The following is a 20,517-nucleotide window of genomic DNA, read 5'->3' as shown; positions in this document are numbered from 1 at the left end:
GGCATTTTTCTGAAAAACAGATTTGCCTACCTTTTGTTACCCCTGTTGCTATCCAGTCTGGTTTGCAAGTCAAGGATGTTATCTGAAACTATATGAGAAAGTTCATGTAGTGTTGGGCATGCAGTAGGCTATCAAGTAGCTAGGGTAATGCTTTAATATTCTGTAGTTTAATTCTTCTTAAAGTAAGACACTGTCTTGGCATTTTTATCTTATTCCTTGTTATTTATTTCCCGAGCTCTGGACGTTAATGACATCCTTGCTTTTACCTTCCTTTTCCTGTTCTCTCTTTTTCAAAATTTGCCCAGAAAGACCTCTAGGGTGCTGTGGAGTGTAAGAAGGATCTGGTGGTTTGTTGGGAGAACACAGAGGTTGATATTCTATGAATGTTTCTGGAGAAAATATGATTTCAAGGGCAAGTACCAGCCCAGTGATGGAACCAACAGAGAGTTTCTTGTTTTAGATAATTTCCAACACTATACAGCCTTAGAGCCTAGTTCTGCTGGTGGGAAGCCTAGCAGAGCTCCTTCTGTCCTCCATGGAAGTAGGCTCCAACCCATTTTCAAATTTTCTGTCAAGTACAGTTGCCCGCTAGGTGGAGACATAATATGTTATACATTAGTGGATATACAGATGGTAATCAAATCCACCAGCTGCTGCCTGCTCTTCCTGGGCACCTTGCCAATTCACTGGCAGTATGTTGACTGGGAAGCAGACAGTGACACACTTTGATCGAAAAGCTTGTATGATGATTTTTTTTTTGTTGTAATATTATTGTTTTTCTAAAAAAAATGATAAAAGAGATCAAGATGTGTATCTTGATCAAAGGGTACTGCTGTCTGCTTCCCCATCAGCAACTTCTAATTTATAGAAATCAGATTGTGTGGAAAGCAATCAGTAAAGGTTTGAGGTCTTTCTTGTTCTCACTGCCAGGAGATGCTGACAAGTGAGAAAATTAAAATCAGAGAAGGTGGGGAGAGAACTAGTAAAACACTGGTTGAAATCTAATTATTTTAAATGCACAATTTTAATAATTTTAGGGCTGTAAAAAATCTGGTTAAATGGTTCAAATTGGCTATTGCTTGTGTTCTAACAGCATCATAGGGTCTTTGTCTGATGGAGGATGTTGCTTTGAGACTAATTTACTATTGAAACAAATACATCTGTGGAGCTAGTTGTTGTCAAGTAGAAGGGACCTGTCTGTGGTTTTAGGGCCAAGTTTTTAAAAGATACCTCCTACCAACTCTATTTCTTCCACACGGAGCTGTGCATCCAGTATGATTTATTAGGGTGTATAAATGATACAATGAACACCTGCAAAGAACACTTAAACCAGTCAGTGCTATAAATATGGAGATAGTGTGTGCAGAATCAGAGGACTCAGAGAAATTTTGTCCATTATATTTAGCAAGTAGAGTTTTCTCTCTTTTTATTGAGTCTTGGTATTGAATCCACCTTTAAAAGCCGTTTGTGTTTTTTTTTTTTTTTTTTTTCCCCTAGCTCTTCTGAACTTAAACAACAAATAGCAGTTACAGTTACATATGTGGATTGTGTCAACTGGAGAAAAACTGTATTTTGGGTCATAGTTAAATATTCCCAGCCAACATAAGACCACAAACCCAGTGGCAGTGGTGAGAGTTGCTTCACATTCTGCCAAATATTAAAATCAAAATAAAGACTGATTTGACAGGAGGACACAGGATATGTGGTGCTTTATCTAGATTGAGCAAGTGATTATCAGAGGGAAGCAGGCTAATGGAGATAAAGAGGTGAACAGGGTCTGTCTTTAGAGCGCCATCTTTGACATGACCACTAGAAGGAATAAATAAATCCCATTGACATCATTGCTTCATTTCTTTTTCCCCATTGCAAACTGACCATCACAGATATTGTCTTTATCTCATCAGGCAAACTGTGTTTAGATTTGTAATCGCAGTTTCTTCACCTATTCTTGTAGAACAGACTTTATTGGAAGGACAAAACATAAGGGAGGAGAAGAAAGCATCCAGTGTATAATTCAAAGTAGTACCCGTCATATTCACTTGTGGGGCCTCTTGAAAACTCGTGCATTGTTTTTTCAATACCATAGTAATATTTACAGGGGAAAAAAAAATCCAAGCTTCTTTACTGTGTTAAACATGGCATAATTAACTATATTACTAGCAAAGTATAATTGGTGTAACTATTTCCCTTGGTGTAATTTCCCTTATGGAACTTTAGGCAGTATTCCTAGTCAGTAGTGTTAATAGTTGTATCTTCTGCCTTAATGCTCAATAATGCTTGGGTGAGCCTTAAACTTTTCAGAGTGTTTGGTATGTAACTGATACAGAAATGTTGAGATTTGGTAGTTGGAATGATATGAATGTTAGGTAGCATGTGAGTATGCCAATAACAAATTCTTTGACTAATATTTACTTAGAAATCCACATAGGTCAACAAACAGTGTTGGAAAACATTTAAATGCCACATTCTCTATAGGTGACTCAAGAATTTAGCTTCAGTGGAGTGTTAATTCAAAGTTCTAAGTACTTGCTCACAATCCTGACTTGTGTTAAAATTCTCTACAATTGTGGAAATCCTTCTTGAACAAATCTCAGATTTATGTTGGTTTTGTTAATTTTGATCGTGGAAATTTTCTAAAAGATGAAGTTAAGTTAGTGTATAAGGGATAAGTGAGTAGTATCATTTTTTTTTTCTTCAGGAGAAATGATTGAGCAACATTGCTTGTTTCTTTTCATCCTTTGTTTAAACAAATTTTGAAATGTCCGCATTTGAGTATATGATTTGCTATGAGTTTCCTAACAAGTCAAAGCAGAATGAGGTTTATATGCTTTTTCCCCAGAAACCATTTCATGCCCCAACAGAAATGGAAATGACTCTTATTCTCAGAAGCCTTCCAAGTCAAGGTGGGAGGAGAAAGCCTGTAAGGAGATTTACCTTCTCAAAAACAACCTCACGTCATCCAAGGTGTGGTTGGCTTTGGCAGTTAACCAAGGGGAAACTTACTAGTTTTCAAATCACCTACCAAGCTGAGCTATGCTGCAACAAAGCTTTGTTTAACTCTTGTGTGGAGCAGACTAACCCCGCCCCTAACCACAGCTGCATTTTGATTTAAGATGAATGACAGTATTGTAAGATAAAATTTAAACTAACCCCAGTGTATAAGCTGAGTTCCAATATAAACAGATTTATGAATATGTAGAGGAATAAGGAGCGCCTGTTTACAATGGGGTATGACAATTAAGTATTATATAAGGAAGTAATGGTTTGTTTTGACTAAAAGACTATGGCTAGAATACTTCAGATTCAAGTTAGGCAGAAACGCAGTTTTAACAGATATCTTTGATGTGTTTTTGTGTTTGTACTGATCAAATATTCTGGTGTTAAAACAGACTAGTTTCACGTAGAGGTGACTGAAAACTGCAACTCTGAAATTTGAGAGAAAAATTGGCTTACTTCTGCATGCCTAAATTGGAAAATGTATGTTAATAACTTAATTTGGATGATAAAAACATGAAAAATAAGTCCTTAAAATAGTGTTGAGTCAATTTTCTGATAAAGTAAATTTGTTTTCCCATTTGTGATTAAAATGACCTACAGTAAGTTTTTTTTTTGAACTAGGTGTTAATTAAAAATATGGAAATGGATTTTAAAAACATTGCAGTTCGCAGTGGAAGAATTACCATTACTGAATTGTTCTCACAGCCATGCCTGTTTTGAGATGTTTTTAAGATGCCTAAGTTACTGGTTCTTTTTCCAGCATGATTGTTTCCAAAGCAAAATGTGATTCCAATAAAAACAGTAATTGAATTTACAGTCCACAGGACAAATTGTTGTTTTAACAGAAACTTACACACTCAGGCAAAGACTTTGTTTTAGGTCTAATAAAAAAGAATATGAGCTCCACGTTTTATGTGTCCTTATGTCCTGAAAAGTTTCCTAATATAGCTTTTTTTAAAAAAATAAAAAATCTATATTGTCGTTTTTAAATTATATGAGCAATTTTTTCCCTGTTAGCTCAGAATCAATATTGTTTAGGTAAATTTTTTTTAATGCAACTTTTTAAATGTTAGAGCAGCTTTTTCTGTGCCATGAGCTTAGGGTGAACCAATATAGACAAGCCTATTCCCAGCTGATGCACCTGAGGTCTGCGAGGAGTTTGTGGAGAGTGGGCTTCTTTGTTGTTTGGTGGTGGGCAGGGCGTGGGGCAGTTGTGTGAGGGGCCTTTCCAGGTCCAGTCTTGTGTGGAGAAAATGCCATTTTCAGAGGAAATGGATGGCAACGTAAGTCTGTACAAGAGGGGCAATGGATAAAGGAAGGAGGTGGGACCTCTGTCTAACTTGAGGCATTGACTACAAATGACTATCAACAGAAAATATTCTTCTGCTGTCAGGCTTTCTCAGCAGGAGCTCCCAATTGCTTCTTGAACCCTTTTTGTTTCAGAGGTATCTTTTAATTTTTTTTCCCCTAGTTTTATGGTGATCTTCATTGTGTCTTTCTTTCATATACGTTGTACTCATATTTAGATAAAGCCTGACAACTGTGCTTACTGAACCGAGGTAAATCCAGTGGGGTAGTACAGCTCCCGAGACACGCGCCTGCTCTAACAAGCGTGTTACAGCGTGAGATGTGCCAGAGAGAGAGAGACACATGCTGGAGACAGGCATGTCGCCATTAGCATGTTTTGGCATTCTTGGGGCTGACCTAAAGCACTGTGGAACGGTTATAGTTAGTGAGATGTTGCTGTATGGAGGGAGTAACACCAGGAAAAAGCAGCCCAGGATAAGGCCAACAGATGCCTGAATTTGCCATATGTGCTCAGGGCTGCAGGAGGAGTGGGTGGTGCTGTTGGTCCCCACCGAGTTCCTACAGACGTCCTTTTAACAGGAAAGGGAATATTTCTTATTGCCCAGCTCCAGGCAAACAGGGATGCCCGAGTGAGGAACCCAGCTTTCCTGGATTCCCTGTATTGCCGATGAGAGAGGTAACTGGCTGTGCTTGCTGTGGTTCAGGGCAGGTATATTAAGCAGTTATTATGTTCTTAATTTATCTTAGTGGCTCTGACTTTCCCCCAGGAGATGCAGTCTTCTTAGTGCTGACTATGGGGGTTGATAAAGCCCCTAAAGCAGGTGTGATGAATACCATCCCTCTAAGCATTTTAATTCTTCTAACCCATTTTGTTGCCAAAGACATATGCTCTGTTGCAAATCTGTTTTCTGAAACTGCAGCAAGTCTTTATAAAATGTATAAGACCTCCTTCCAGAAAGATATACCAAAATACACCTGGCCAAATACATTTATATTTTTATCATAACATTTTCAGCATTCTTGTCAGATCTTTCCTGATCAAATGACTTGGAAGAAGAGATGCACAACAAGAAAACGTAAAGCCTGATAAAGTGAATGCCACCAAAATATTAGATTGCCTATTGTGCATTAGGTTCAACAGAATGTACTTCTAGGGTTTTCTCATGTGATCACATGGCTAGGAAAAAAAATCAAAGCAAACAAACAAAAACAACTTAATTTTTTCCAGTATTTGTAGATTCAGCTGGGTGTTTTCTGTGGGAAAGGCTCTTGATTATTATTATTATTATTATTTTTAAGGCTTTAGATCTCTGTTGAATAAAACTGCGGAGCCACAATGGGAGCTGGTTGCAGTTTGCTTGTTGAGTGCCCTTGAAGTGGAAGGGAGGGGGCTAGTACTTTGAAGAGTTCTGCCATACTAACATTGCACTTTCAGGGACTAAAAAAAATCCTTCACACCTTCTCAAAATCTGTATGCATTGCTTTGAAAAAGGTATTGTTAACCTCAAGAATTTAAAATATTGAGCAAGACCTCAAAAAAATCATGAGACTTGCTTAAAAATAATTGTTCTTTGGTTCCTTTTGCTTGCAGTCTAGTTTTTGAGCTTTCAAGATTTGTTTTCCATCTTTCCTCTGCAACCATAAGAGCTAGACGCTAAATTTATTTCTAAATGAAAGCTGAGATTCTCTTGTAATCCCATGACTCTAGGAGACTTGGCAATGCTAAACACAATGTGAATTTAGAGTGACCATTCCAAGCTGAATCATTTAGTGATGTGCCCTCAGCGTGAAAGCCAACTGGGTGTTTTGGTGTTGTTTTCTCTTTGTTTCTTTTTCCTTTTTTTTTTTTAACGTCTCTTATTTTGTCTTTCTAAATAATCCGTGAATTGTCAATAATAATTGGAAGATTGGTAAAAGCAGAAGTAGATAATACATGACTGCAGCCCAGTAAAATCAGAATTTTATTTTATTTTTTCTGGGATGTTAGGATATTCTTACAGAATCTAGGTATTAAGGGCGTTCTGGACTAAAGTGTCTCCAGAGAGGAGAGCTTTGGTTGTTTTTGTAGAAGCACCCTTTTCTGCTCAATCAAGCATTAAAATTGGCAGCAGTTGTTAGAGAAGCAAGAAAATCCTGGTTGCTTCCCTCATACAGTTACTGAAAACAGTAAGAGGATATGTAAAAGCTTTAACTCTGAGGAAAAATATTTATAACTGTGACAGTGTATTTCCTTACAATAATTTATGGGCAAAATGTAGGAAAGGAGGAACACAAGCTATAAATAATATTCCGTATGTAAACATAATGGCAGCAGCAAATTCTTTTTATTTAAAAATTAATACTGCTGTTCATTAATATAAATTACCACATTTCAGATGACTCCGATGTCCTTGAGGCCAGATGTCACTGACTGATTTACAGCTTCCTGGGGGGGAGGAGTAGATCCTGTTTTGTCAATGTAGGCACCAAATTGCTTCAGATAGCTATTTTGGACTAGATTAATTGCTGATGTATTGTCAGCAAAGTTGATTCACATCTCAGCTCAGAAATATGGAAAACTGTCTTTAAAATGTATTAACTTGAATTCTGAAATGCAGGAAAAAGAACGTAAAGCATACCTTTGACTTACTAAACTCTGGTCTCATTTAAGGAATAGTGGTTTGAAGATTGTTGCCCAGGAACATGCACACAGACTTTCCATGTACATCATTGGCAACTGAGGAACATACTTAAGAAGCCAAGTTTAATCCCTCATTGATCTTATTTCTACTTAAAATATTAATACAAATGTGTGTAGTGAAAGCGTTCAGAAGCAAGCTCTGTCATCTTAGTCACACTGTACAGATCATGTGTCTGGATTAAGTTTCTGAGTGCCTCATAACATCCTTCAGTCCTCTGGATCTTGTGCATGGCATTGCTGCAAAATAGGATAGGAAATGCATTTGAAAAGCTATCAGCAGCCTCCCAGAAACCTCACCTGTGAGAACACTGGTGGGATGCTTTAGAAGGCAGGTAAAGTGGATTTGTTGTGTTTGCATATGCTGGTAGGCTAAGGAGGGGAAAAAAAAAAAAGCTGGTTTGAATCAGGGTCAGGCAGCACATCTCCACGCATTAGTTTTTCATTCCAACTCAACCCCATGAAATATAGGCACCTAACACACCACAGCTTGTAAATGCCTTTTATTCCAGCAACTGAAACTCAGAAGGTCAGTAGGTGTGCAGCTGGACATGCTTAGCATGAATGACAAACTAATGTCAATCCTATATTAAAGATTTTGGTTCATAACAAATTTCACATATGATCATATGTAAGAGAGAAGTCTGTGCAGGACTCCGGCCCCATAGCATACAGTTAGAAACTACACAGATGATACAAATATGGAGAATAACACACAACACTTTTTTAAAAATGCATCTGTCATTATATAAAATCAAATCCATATCCCACTGAAGGACATTGAAAAGCTTTGAAAGATGTTACTAGGCTTTAGAAATGGTCCATGCTGAACATGGGATATTTTTTCTAATCCTTATAAATAATTATTTTGGACCTGCGGGAACGGTGTTAAGCTGAGGCAGGGGAAGTTTAGGCTGGACATCAGGAAGAGGTTCTTCACCGAGAGGGTGGTTGCACACTGGAACGGGCTCCCCAGTGAAGTAGTCACTGCACCAAGCCTGTCTGAATTTAAGAAGCGATTGGACTGTGCGCTTAGGCACATGGTCTAAACTTTTGGGTAGACCTGTGCGGTGCCAGGAGTTGGACTTGATGATCCTTATGGGTCCCTTCCAACTCGGGATATTCTATGATTTTCCTATGTTTGGTAAGATTAGCTACAGAGAATTTGTGTTAAGACTCTGTGGACAGGAGTACAGAATTTCAGATAATATTAAGCTGAAAAGGTGGCTTAAAAATGTTTCTGTGATACAAAAGCCTTACATCAAAGAAGCAAATACACCACCACCACCTTCTCTTTTCTCATTTAAAAAATAAATAAGCATACACTGTAAATTCTAATTTTCAGCAAGTATGTAAGCAAATCCAAACTGACCTTGACCTCAGCTTTGCTAATTTTCAAACTCTGACATTTATTCCCTGAGTAGATTGGTTCCCTTCATACCATGTACATAAATACTGCAAACCTTTCCAATGGCTTGAATTAGAGTGCAAGTAAATAGCTGGTTTTAATCTACATAATATTTTGAGAGCAGACGTTCTGCGCTATGACTATTAAGATATACCCAGCAGCCATTTGTATAATACTGAAACCTCTTACATGTATTATTAAATGTAATGCTATCAGCCAGGGCTTGTTTTATGCCACAGAAACTTAAATAATAAAATACGGTGTGGATAAAATCTGCAATAATAGAAACTTAAGCAAAATTAATTCAAGTAACAGATAACATCTGGGGGAAAATGTAATGTTATATTGGTAAGTTATGCAAAGCTAATTTTATAATAACTACCACATCTGTGGAACTCATTTATTAGAACACTTTACCAATCTTCTTTCCTGCCGTTATTCTGTTTTAGAAATTTTCCTGTATACTATTTTATTGTCTTTGCTCTGCCTACATTGGTAAAAACGTAATTTGCTAGCTCTCAACAAAAAGAAAAGCATGTGGGTTTACATACAGAACAGCATGACGCTTTTTATACTTTACCTGGTTTTATGCAAACTTATACTAGAAAGAATTCTGGGAAAAAATGGTGGCATGTGCCTGGAAATTAAGAGCAATGTTTCAACACTGGCTGCAGCCCTCAGCTGTGACTGCTGGGACTTGATGCAACTGGGGTGGGAAAGTAAAGGTGATGCCAAATGATGCTTCCCACATGATCCTCAGCTGAACGCTGGAGCAGCCTCTAGCCTGTGCTAACTTGTCCGGGTTCAAGGGGCCTTTTGGCACCCCACTGCACCTCGGAATTAGTAAGAAAATTGCATTTAACTTCTGCTCCCTCTGGTCTCTCTCAGACCTTTATCTGCAGCTGACACTGATATGTTCTCTGTATTTATGCCACTGCCTTTATTTATGTTTGAGTTCTCGTGGACCCATTGGATCTCAATGTGCATGAAAATATTGCTAATTAATTTTAAGGCATTATCGTCTTGCCAAACTGTTTCTCATGTTTTGGTAGTTACATTGATTCAAAAGGACACTTTAAGTAATACATCTTTGTCATAGTGAATAATGCTCAGATAATGACAAATCCTCAGGATTTTTTTTTTAAAGTATGATTTTTTTTTTAATGTAGGTCAGTGGAAGTAATTTGTCATAAATTTACTCGGATTTCAGAAACTAGCAACATTTTTTAAAACTAACTGTAACTGTATAAAATTTACTGTGTCTCCTCTGTTTTTAAATAGATTTTACTACGGAGCCATTGGTGCTATTAAACATGGGGTTTTGTTCAAAGGAAATACAAAGACTTAATTGTTGTGTTTTTTTTTAAAGGAAAGTATTGCATCAGAAGGATTCATTTAAATACATTTGTTGGCTTCAGGCTCTCACCACAATTCATTCGTTCTAATTTTCCCCTGGACTTGTTAAGGAGACGATGTATAGGAAGGAGCAATGCAGAATGGCATTTTTAGGTCACTATATTTTGGCTTTAAAATGTAGTACTGCTCACAAACTTACAAACTTATTACTAAACAAAATATTTTATATTCTACATTGCAGTTTCAGAGACTTTTAAAAAACTTTTGGCTGAATGTTGAGACTGTTACAGCTCATTAAAGAGACTAGTTCTGCTGTAATTTAGTTATTTCTTAATGATCCAAGGGTTATTATTAGACATGGAACAGATGAGTAAAGAATAGCTCTCTTTAAAGGGACGCAGTGAAGTAAAAATGTTATTCTAAAACAGAATCTCTGAAAATCTTATCCAAGCTACAAAAATTTGATTAGTTAGGAATTGATTTTAAAACCCCATCTAGGTTTTTTTACATTATTCCATTTATTCACTTTGGTTTCAATTTAAAATAAAAAATAAAAAATAATGATTTGATCTAAACAAACTATTTCAAATGAATACTTAACTAAATAACTAAAAGCAGCTATTTTAAAGAAGCAGAAACTATTTGTGAATTCTCATCCAACTTAGCAAATATTTTTCAATGAGAAAATACAGGGTGAGAAATCAGAAAATTGAAATATTTGCTAAATCAAAAGGACTCTGATTTTAAAAAGCATTAGAATTTGAAAACAAATCTTCTGGTGTAGTTTAGAAAGAATAGCGTTTAGATCAACATTCTGATGAAAAATAAACCGTCTGACTATTTCATTTGTCAATATTTAGACAGTAGCAGAGGGCTGCAAAATTTGAGTCGCAAGTGTTACTGGAAATGCTTCTTGGGCTCTATAAAACCTGCTTTTCTCCTCACTTAAATTCTGGAAATCTTTCTGTCAGCCTTTTGGGTTCTTATAAACTTGAGATGATACTATCTACCTTTTATGGGTAGCTCACGTGTGACAGGGTATCTTGAAAATAATGACAGAGTCCAAACACAACTTCTGAAATACTTGTAGGACTACAAAAGAGATTTTTAATGCAGTAAAGTAAAATGAATTGGCCTATCTGTTCTTTTTTTTTTGTCATCACTTTTGCAAATTTACAGAAGCTTTCATGTTTTTCACCATGTTTAATTGTAGCAGGTATGTGTAAGTAAGCCAAATATCAACCTAGCTGCACTTTCCAAGGTGTGAGGAAATTTAATTTATGGGAGCTGCAATTACCCTGTTCTGAATTAATGCAGTTGACTTGCACCATCCAAGCAAATCCCTGTTTTTTAATAGCTGACTCAGAACAGGAACATCTGCCTGGTATTCTCAGTGGGCACTTCCTTTTGTAGAGGTCCAGAACATATCATTATTATACCCTGTTCCTTGCTAGTTCAAAACTGACTTTTGTCACCTTATTTGGTATGTCACTGATTTAAAAAAACAAACAAACAAAAAACAAAACAAAACACCCCCCCCTCAGAAAAACACAACAAAACAAAAAACCTTGGCCCTTTTGAGGACTCAGGGCAGCCTTCTGCATCACTTGCAACAGAGCCTGAGTGAGGATGAAGTGCTGCATCTCCAGCTAGTGCTGGGGCAAAACCGCCATTTCCTGGTCTAAACATTCCTGGAGCAGCAGCTCACATGCCAGCAGGATACCAGTGAAGTTCCCATGGTCACAGGAAAAAGAAATGGGAGCAAGTTGGTCTAACAACAAAAATTGATTAATTCATTAAGGTAAAGTCACATCTTTAAATTTCTTTCTTAGGGCCTTATTTTATGCAGTGTAACAAGTCTTACTCCTGCTCACTCCTGTGATTGAATGCCCCAGAAGTCAACAGGGTCATTTGATCCCAAAATGCAGCAAGATCCCTGTTTAGAAGTGACAAATTTGCATTGTGAAGACAGCATGTTACCTAAGCACTGTGTTTTCTAAACTTAATTATCCGTATGAGTAAGAAGCTGTAGTGTTATGAAATTATGAAAATCATCTGTTCTTTCCAAGTGTTATAAATGGGATCCCTTGAGATGCAACTAGAAATTAAAGCTGATCTATAATCATTTTCAGTATGCTTTCCAGTTCTGAGCACCTGGATAGTAACCAAAAAAAAAAGTATCGTTTTTGCTGTTTGCTAAGGATTTCAATTCTGTTTTAAAAAAAAAAAAAGCATTAAACCTGTGAGCAATAATTAAACCTGAATTACTTTTTTTTTTTTTCTTACATATATACGTATATACTGCCAGTATGTGATTGAACTTGCCCCACCTGCAGTTACCCCCTTCCCTCCTTTACTGGAAGAAGGTATGCCTTCAGAGAGCTGTGCATCATTGATAGTATTGCCAATAGCTGCAGAGATGGAATCAAAGGTATGGAGTTTTGTTCCTTTTTTTTTTTTTTCTTTTTTTCCCCTAGCTATTTTTCAATGAGTCTCTTACCTCATTCAGTCCTATTGGTGCCCAGTCACTAATGATGTTTATTTGCTCCAGAATGCATTCACTTCTAACACGAATGCTTGAATGAAGTTGCTTTCATTGCATTAACCAGTCAGCAGTTTATTTGAGTCAGCATGTCTGGGCTCTTGCCCCATGCAATTTCATAACCTCAGCATCTGCCTGGCCTGGGCAGTGAAGGTGTGATGCTGATAGTCTGTCAGCAAAAGTTCTCAGATGCTGGCTTTGTGTATTGTGGTGAGGGGTCTGGAGAACAAGTCTTACAAGGAGCGGCTGAGGGAGCTGGGATTGTTCAGCCTGGAGAAGAGGAGGCTCAGGGGCAACCTTATCGCTCTCTACAGTTACCTTAAAGGAGGCTGTAGCGAGGTGGGGGTTGGTCTGTTCTCCCACATGCCTGGTGACAGGACAAGGGGGAATGGGCTGAAGTTGCACCAGGGGAGGTTTGGGTTGGATACTAGGAAAAACTTCTTTACTGAAAGGGTTGTTAGGCATTGGAATGGGCTGCCCAGGGAAGTGGTGGAGTCACCATCCCTGGAGGTCTTTAAGAGACGTTTAGATGTTGAGCTTAGTGATATGGTTTAGTGGAGGACTTGTTAGTGTTAGGTCAGAGGTTGGACTAGGTGATCTTGGAGGTCTCTTCCAACCTAGATGATTCTGTGATTCTGTGATTGTTGGGTGTCTTTGGGCTGACACTGTTGGGTCCTGTAGAGAACAAGAGGATGCTCTAACTCACATATTTCTTATTATGGTTCATTGCTGCTAGGGATCTGATCAAGAAGGTCACCTGGAAGAACCCTGTCCAGAGGCAGAGTCCCTTGAGGCAGGTGCTGTGGCTGCTTTCACTGTTGAAGATCAGAAGTCTGCAGTGGGTGGAATCCCAGATGAAATTATTGGCAACCTTGAGGTACTATTGCTAGAAAGCTATTCGCTAATTCTATGGTTAATTAGCCAGCTCAGCTTTAATGAATATAAACTGTATTCATGCTAAAGCTGGCAAAAAGCACGTCCATATGCTGTAAGAATGTGAATTAGCCTCTATAAATAGCTCATAGTTTAGTCAGCCTACGTGTGACAAGATAAAAAATATTCAGTAATATAACAACATATATCTTCAGCATTACTATGTGTTAAGAAACATGGGCCAAATCCTGCTCTCAGTGATGTCAGTGGTAAAATTCCTCTTCGGGGGTTCAGGACCAGCTGCTAGGATGAGGCATGTGCAATATGTGCTTAATATAAATTGTTAGACACATCTTTGTTACACATCCTCCAATCCGTATGAGGAATAACACACTCATACCAATTCTAGATCTTGGTTGGTAGGTGCATAAGTGTAGAAGAGCTGCCCTAATGGAACAGATCAGGTTCCAGTGTGTGGTCTGCAGACTCTGAAGAGTCTGTGAGTTATTTCTTCAGGGTTCATGAAAGGTAGTAAGCTATTGTCAGTGGGCTTAAATTTGTAGTAGGGTGATCTGCTTCTCCATAGGGTAGTCTGTAAATTGAAACATGTGGAAAGCCAGCAGAGTAGACCATTGTTATTTTGTAAACTGCTCCCTCAAGCGTATGAAATTATTGATACTAAACCAGCTAGGACTCAGTTCAAAAATGGAAATACTACGTGGTCTTATTTCAGCAATCAGGTGGCATTAAGCACTTTAAACTTTGTGTCATTACAGTTTTTGATCCAGCACATTGGATACGGTTGACTAAGCAGAAGTTTAATATATATTATTATCTGAAAATAGTGTGATATTGATCAATTGCTTAACATGGATTATGTATGAATGGGAAATATCAATTGAAATAATGATACCATCATTAGATCTACCTACTTGATTTCATATTCCCTTTCAGCATGCCTTTGGCAATGGAAGAGAACCTAGCCTATGTTCTCTTACTCCTTTCCATACCTACAGAACAAAGGAAATGCATGATTTTCACTTGACCTTGATTTCATTAGCGTCAGTGCTAAGAGCTTTTCTTCTTTACAAAACCTGCTGAGATGAAAGAAATGCATTTTTTTCCTCTTTCAGAACTGGTTATATACCTAGAAAAAAAAATCCTTTTTGTTTTTGAAAGTTGTTCAACAGTTCATCTTTTTCACCTGATTTTTCAGTTGGGGTAGTCCCACCATTAGATTTTTTTAGCTGCTACACAATCAAACTCATGGCATTGCAAAATCACAGTTCTTTCATAACACCACAATCTGCATTTTGTCTACAGTGGACAGCTTTTGCTCTCGTTGGGTCTAGAAAATAACTTTTAGTCTGAAATCACAGTGCTGACGCTCAGTGATTGTAACAGCAGCCAGAGTAAGCATGGTGGCAACTGATTTCCAGTGAATGTAGAATTGGAGGCAGAGAGATTTAAAAATACTGGAGGAAAAAAAGGCATCTGGGGTGGCTAGGAGAGGATTAGCCTGGAGGGTCAGTGTTCCACAGGAAAGCATCTAAGTATACTTATAGTTTATAGGAGTAAAGGGATAGGAACATATTTGTTGATACTTGAGGGTGGATTTAATATGATGAAAGCAATATCCAAAGACACAAAGTTGAGATAGAAATCCCAGCTTTTTGATGCTGATCAATTGTATGGAGAACTTTGGAAAAAAGTTCTCCATACAACAGATGTTGAGGCTATCCAATGACAGGGAGTTTTTAGGATAGCGGCAGTAGGGATTTCCAGGACTGGCAAAACAAAATTTTCCTAACATGGCGAGTTACTGCAAGTTTTTATGGGCCACATCCATTCGCTTTATCAAAATTATATGAAGTCTATTCAGAATGTATCTATAATTTTTGGGTCAGTTTTGGTGGAGTCTGTGAAGGACCTCTGAGCCCTTTCCAATTGTTTCAACAAAACATCACAATTCTTGGAAGGACTGTGTCATTGCACTCCTTCTGTTCCTCATGTATCTTGGCAGTGGTGTATGCCGACACTGAAAAATACACATAAACTCCCCATAAAACCCCAGTATTTGTGGTCTTTGTCCCAGTGATCCCACATTTCTAAATGCTATCAAATTAAGAACTGCTACACTTTATCACTGACGCAGATTTCACTAAAATATGTCAGAACCTTTGTACTTTCCCCCACAAATATTGCATTGCAAATTAAGTGTTCAGTATGTACAGCAGTCTGGATTTCCAGAATATGATACACATTCATAATTGTGTTTGTAATTAAGAAAGACAAGCAACATCACAGAAATATGTTTTTTTATTGTTCATTTTCAGTAATGCTTCCTAATTCCAGCCATTTCAATAAAATGTATTACACTAGAGAACAAACATCTGCAGCAAAGGAAAACAGTGGAAACAACCAAATCCCAAAGCAATTTTTCTGATTTGGTGTTTATTGGTAAAGGCTGTCTGAGAATACAGGCAAATTAGCCTATCTCCCAAGACAAGGTTATATGAGAAATGGCTGTCCCAGATCACTTCCCGTTCATGGCAGACATACCATACATCGGGATTGCGCACAGTAATACGATAAAGTGTTATCGCGTAAGTACAGGCTGAAACACCGTTATGTCTGCAAAACAGGAAGGTGTGTAGGATAATGTCTGTCTGACTGCACCACACTGTGTCAAAACCACAAAGACAATGTGCAGCCTAAGATAGCTCCAGCATAACCACTTTTTTCTTCTGACTTTCTTTACAGGCAGAGATAAATGAAAAGCTGCAAATGCAAGAATAAGCTTATACTTTGAGAACAGAAAAATTAAAAAGTCCTAAATAACCAGATAAGGTGATGTTGAATTTTACAGAAACTGGGGGGGTGGGGAGTGATACACACAGAAGACTGGCTCTCTGCCAGAGCATAATTATTTTTGTATAAAGGAAAATGGTTCACTTAACTTTTACCTAGAAATAGTTCATCCAAGTTCCTCAAATTCACTGTGTTCTGCCAGGGTTGTTGTTTAGTTTAGACTTAAGTGGGAGACTGTAAACAGAAGAATATGTAATACAAGCATGTTGAAGTTCAGTTTATTTCTGAATATAAATCTCAGTTAAAAAAACAAAACAAAACAAAACAAAAAAAAAACACAAAACTCTCTAGTTTTATTATTTCTTTCTTCCAGTTGTGAAATGCTTAAAAGTTTCTGCTTTCTCTGGATATTTTGCTGGAAGGAGAATACACAGAAAGAAAATATAATTTTGAGGCATTGCAGATACAATAAGGAGAGAATTTAATTAACATGTAATTATACACTTTTTTCTATAGTTATTCATTAATAACATGTATGTTATTTCATTTTATTTTTTTTCTAAGCTTTTAAACTAGTTTCATATATTACAGTTCTTTATTTCCACCATACTAAAATTGCATAAAAGAAGAGTATGTACTTTTACAGTCTTCCCAGAAAGAATTCCTTTTGATTTCCATGGATTTTCTTCTGGAATATGTGTAACGTTTCATCTGAAAATGTATTTTCTATTCCTCTGTATGTTAACATCATTCCGTATTTTGTCAGACATTATAGAAATGTTGTAAACACAAGAGGAATCTAACTATATAATAATTGACATCAGAACTGGTTTAACGTCTGTTTCAAAATAGTAAACTATACTAATTGCTATGTTACAGAACTCTGTGCCCTAAAAAGCATGTTAAAAACAAGTCATGCTTTCAAGCATAAGGGCTGGATTGCATGTTTAAGGGAATATTTAAGAAACAGAATATTTTATTCGTTACAATTTTGTATTTGTTTCTCATTAAGTAAAATGTTAGGCTTTGTTTCACTTCACCCACATTTTTATGGTGATAATGAAAAATTTTCGCAAGCCTGACTCATCCAGGCAAAAATGACAATAACCTGAAATAGTTTGCCTAAAAGGTCTTGTTTGTCACTGCCTGCCTTGCATGGGTGTGCTCCCTGGTTGTGCTCAGAGCTGAGAGCACAGCCAGAAGGGGGCATTGCCTGCACGTTGTTCATCAGAAAGAGCTCCCAGAATTAAAAGACAATATTCAGTAGCTGCATTTGAGTGCCAATAGCCTGGAAGTACTCTTTAAAGTACATGTCAGATGTGTGGGCACTGGACTTCTGTAAAGCAGTTGTTGAGATGTTAAGTGGGCAGAATATTTTAGTTGGTCTCACGTGTTGAGAAAAATTCTTCCCGTTACATGATCAGAAGTAAGCTCTATAGCAATTCACTAAAAGTTTTCTTCATTTTTCTATCCAACATGGGCCACCAAGTTAATAAGAGCTTCCTTTCAGCTATAAAAGCTAACTATTCCAATTTGAATGGTGAGGTAACTCATGAGGAATTATTGGTTTATCCTAAAAAAAAATCCTTTAAAATTTCTAAGATTCATGGTTATGTTCTGCAATGTTTTATTGCTTTGAAATATGACTTTTTTTGTCATGAAAACTTTCTAAAATCAAAAGGACCTTTATTTTGATACATAAATTAATTTCCCAGAGCATTATGCTAATGTCACAAGTTTCCCTGGTTTTGAACTCAAAGGTGTGAACATAACTTCTGAAGAGAACTGTCTGTATGGAAGGGGAGGAGTATTTCTTAAAATTTTTGCTGAAAACGTTATTGTCAATTTAGCACTTCAGTCAAATCTGACGACTACAACATTCTTGCTATATGACAAAGCAGAAAAGGAATAATGATGATTTATGTTAGGACCAATGCTAAACAAAGGCTTTTGCCCATATCTCTTCCTCCCTCTCCCATATTTTGTAGAACTTCTGTAAAATTTTGAAGTGCTTTGAAGATAAGAAGTTGTATATGAACATCAAGTATTACTGCAATGATTTGTTAGCAGTCGCTCTTAGTACATATGCATAACAGCTGAGGTACTGCAGAAATCCAATGTGGAGTTCAAATCCCACAAACCATACTTATAGCCCTCTTCCTGCTGACTAATAATATTTGTAGCTATGCTCCTGTTGAAATAATGCTACCAATAAAAACAGCCCCAGGGATTTTTTTATTTTTTTGAAATGGGAGGGGGGATAGTTAAGGAGACTAAGGTGAAGGCGGGAAGATGAGCAAAAGGTGGACATGACATCTCTCCAAGTAGTAGGAGTACATGCTCTGACACAGCATATGAACATCAAATTGAAGAATCCTTTCATGTCTTCAGAATGTTAATATGAAATGCAAAACGTCATGCTTTGGATGGATGGGTAGGAACAAAATGTTCAGATGCAATATGGTGCATTAAGAACAGTCTCCAGCCTGTATTCCTGGCTTTTCCGTTGGTTTAAATCAGGCTTGCTGTTTTTAAAGTCTCCCGTGTCATGTTGAGTTACTGCTATAGTTGTCTTTAAAAATAATTATACTGTCATTTCTGGGACCTACAGTTGAGGCTTTTGAGGCTTTGGCATAATAATCTTTGATTTTTTGTTTCACTACTGATGTGACATAGTTCTTTAAAATATACATACTTAACGTAGTTCTTAACAGGTTCCACCCTACAAAGCTTTCAATTTAAATCAGGCAGATGTTGTAGAAAAGAATAAAGATGTTACATTCTGCCTTGTCTCCCAAATAAGGATTTTCCAGGGGAAAACGGATAGAAGAAACACTATAGTTTTTCCTGTGTAAGGTATAATATTGATGCTTTTTAGCATCTGCATGGTAAAATCCTGGTCTCCTCTAGGATTTTATAATAAGATAGTGAACAACTAGTAATTATCCTCTAGCAAAAGAAAAGCTTTTCAAGCAGTGCTTTCCTGTGTTACACTGACAGAGGATGGAAGTTTAGAAAAGATGGAAAGCAGCACTTTCCTGCATTACATTGACAGAGGATGAAAGTTTATAAAAGATGGAAAACAGCTTTCCTAATAAGAAGCTGGCTGGAAAAGATGGAAAAGGGGGCAAAAAGAGAAAAGTTGTTTTTTTTTTTTTTTTAACCTGTTCCATAGTGTTTTGCCATGACCTTTTCTTCTCAAGCCTTGCTTCTCTCCTTCTGCACCAATACTTAATTTGAATTTGAAAATTACCACATTGTTTCCTTCCTAAAATTATAACTGACATTCCTAGAAAATTTGCTTTCCCAGAAAAGCACTGTGCGTAGGCTTTGTATTCAGCTTTCCACAAGTGAGAAAAAGACATTTTCTTCAATAATCTACCCTGCCAACATGACCACAAAATGTGTGCAAAGTCAGCATTTGTCAATTTAAATCAGATTTTTAAGCACATGATTCAGTTAACCACCAGTATGCGTGTATCCAGGTGTAGGTATTTGTAAGGATTTATTCTGTGAGTAGTATATTGTTTTCATTTATGGGCTTTGGTTTTCAGTTCATACTAACTGTGTAACAAGAAACATCTTTGTATTATGCACACTTGTTGGTTGTGGTGTTTTTTGTTTTGTTTTGTTTGTTTTTTTTCCAGTAGTATATTTTAAACTTTTTCAGTCCTTATTTCTGCCTTTTCATCCTGTACGGTGCTTGGACTCTCCTGTTAAGTGATTCCTGTGAGATCTGTCTCGTTCTGGTGAGATTTACACAAGCCACTGCAGCGAAGGGTGTTCTGATGCTACTTCTCCTGTACAGAGCCTCCCTAGCATAGGCTTGATCCCAGGTTGTAACCCAGAAGTAAGTAGAAGACAGCTGCTCAAAAGAAAGAATACTAATATGGGCTGTACCCTCTCATCCTCAGCTAGCCCCTGTATATGGCAGAGTGTGGATATGACAGATGAACTTCGACATGGGTTACGTGCATATCAAGGCTGGTAAAGAATTCATAGCTAATGCATGTAGCTTTCCTGTGGTGTGGAAGGGATGTTTACACTCTTACTAGCACTAGTCAGAGCGATGTGTCATCCTGAAGCAAAAGATACTTTAAGGTAACTGGGCAATTCACCCTCTTTCCTCTCCCTCCTATTCATTTTAGGATGGTGTTATACCTGCCCCTGCCACAATGTGTGTGGTTCTCCTGTACACTGGTGTAGGGAGGAGTTGTGCCCAAGGTGAGATCACCTCCATTTCTCTGCCACGGTTGACAAGGAAGTGACAGCAGTGACAAAACACTCAGGCTGCGTTGCTTGCCATGAGCAACTCAAAACTCATGCATGTAACGCTTCAACCCATTTTCTTGTGGCACTTCAAGTGTGCAGAGCAAGCTTCAAACTCCAGCAGTTGTGGATTTAGATTACACGTTCGTGCCAAAAAAAAAAAAAAAAGAAAGAAAAAAATTAAAGGATAGTTGCAGTGACTCATGTAATTGAGAGTCCCATTCAGATGCAGAGTATTAAAGAGAACTTTGGAATTAGTAATACTGCAGAAAGAAC

The 20,517-nt window shown here is 37.4% G+C and overlaps 1 protein-coding gene across 4 annotated transcripts in view; it reads left to right on the top strand.

Moving 5' to 3' along the window:
* Positions 1-17,483, top strand: part of CABCOCO1 (ciliary associated calcium binding coiled-coil 1) — a 70,008-nt gene extending 52,525 nt beyond the window's left edge. For all 4 annotated transcript variants that reach the window (XM_035544520.2, XM_035544527.2, XM_050712106.1 and 1 more), the window contains 3 exons: positions 12,055-12,177; positions 13,025-13,165; positions 15,925-17,483. In XM_035544520.2, the coding sequence (XP_035400413.1) occupies positions 12,055-12,177; positions 13,025-13,165; positions 15,925-15,960 (300 nt within the window). In that variant the 3' untranslated portion in view covers positions 15,961-17,483. The remainder of the gene's footprint in view (positions 1-12,054; positions 12,178-13,024; positions 13,166-15,924) is intronic.
* The last annotated feature ends 3,034 nt before the right edge of the window (positions 17,484-20,517 follow it).

The sequence above is a fragment of the Cygnus atratus genome, chromosome 7, assembly GCF_013377495.2.
Source record: "Cygnus atratus isolate AKBS03 ecotype Queensland, Australia chromosome 7, CAtr_DNAZoo_HiC_assembly, whole genome shotgun sequence".
Taxonomy (NCBI): domain Eukaryota; kingdom Metazoa; phylum Chordata; class Aves; order Anseriformes; family Anatidae; genus Cygnus; species Cygnus atratus.
Note: the sequence above shows the minus strand (reverse complement) of the source record. Positions and strands in the feature narration are given on the sequence as shown.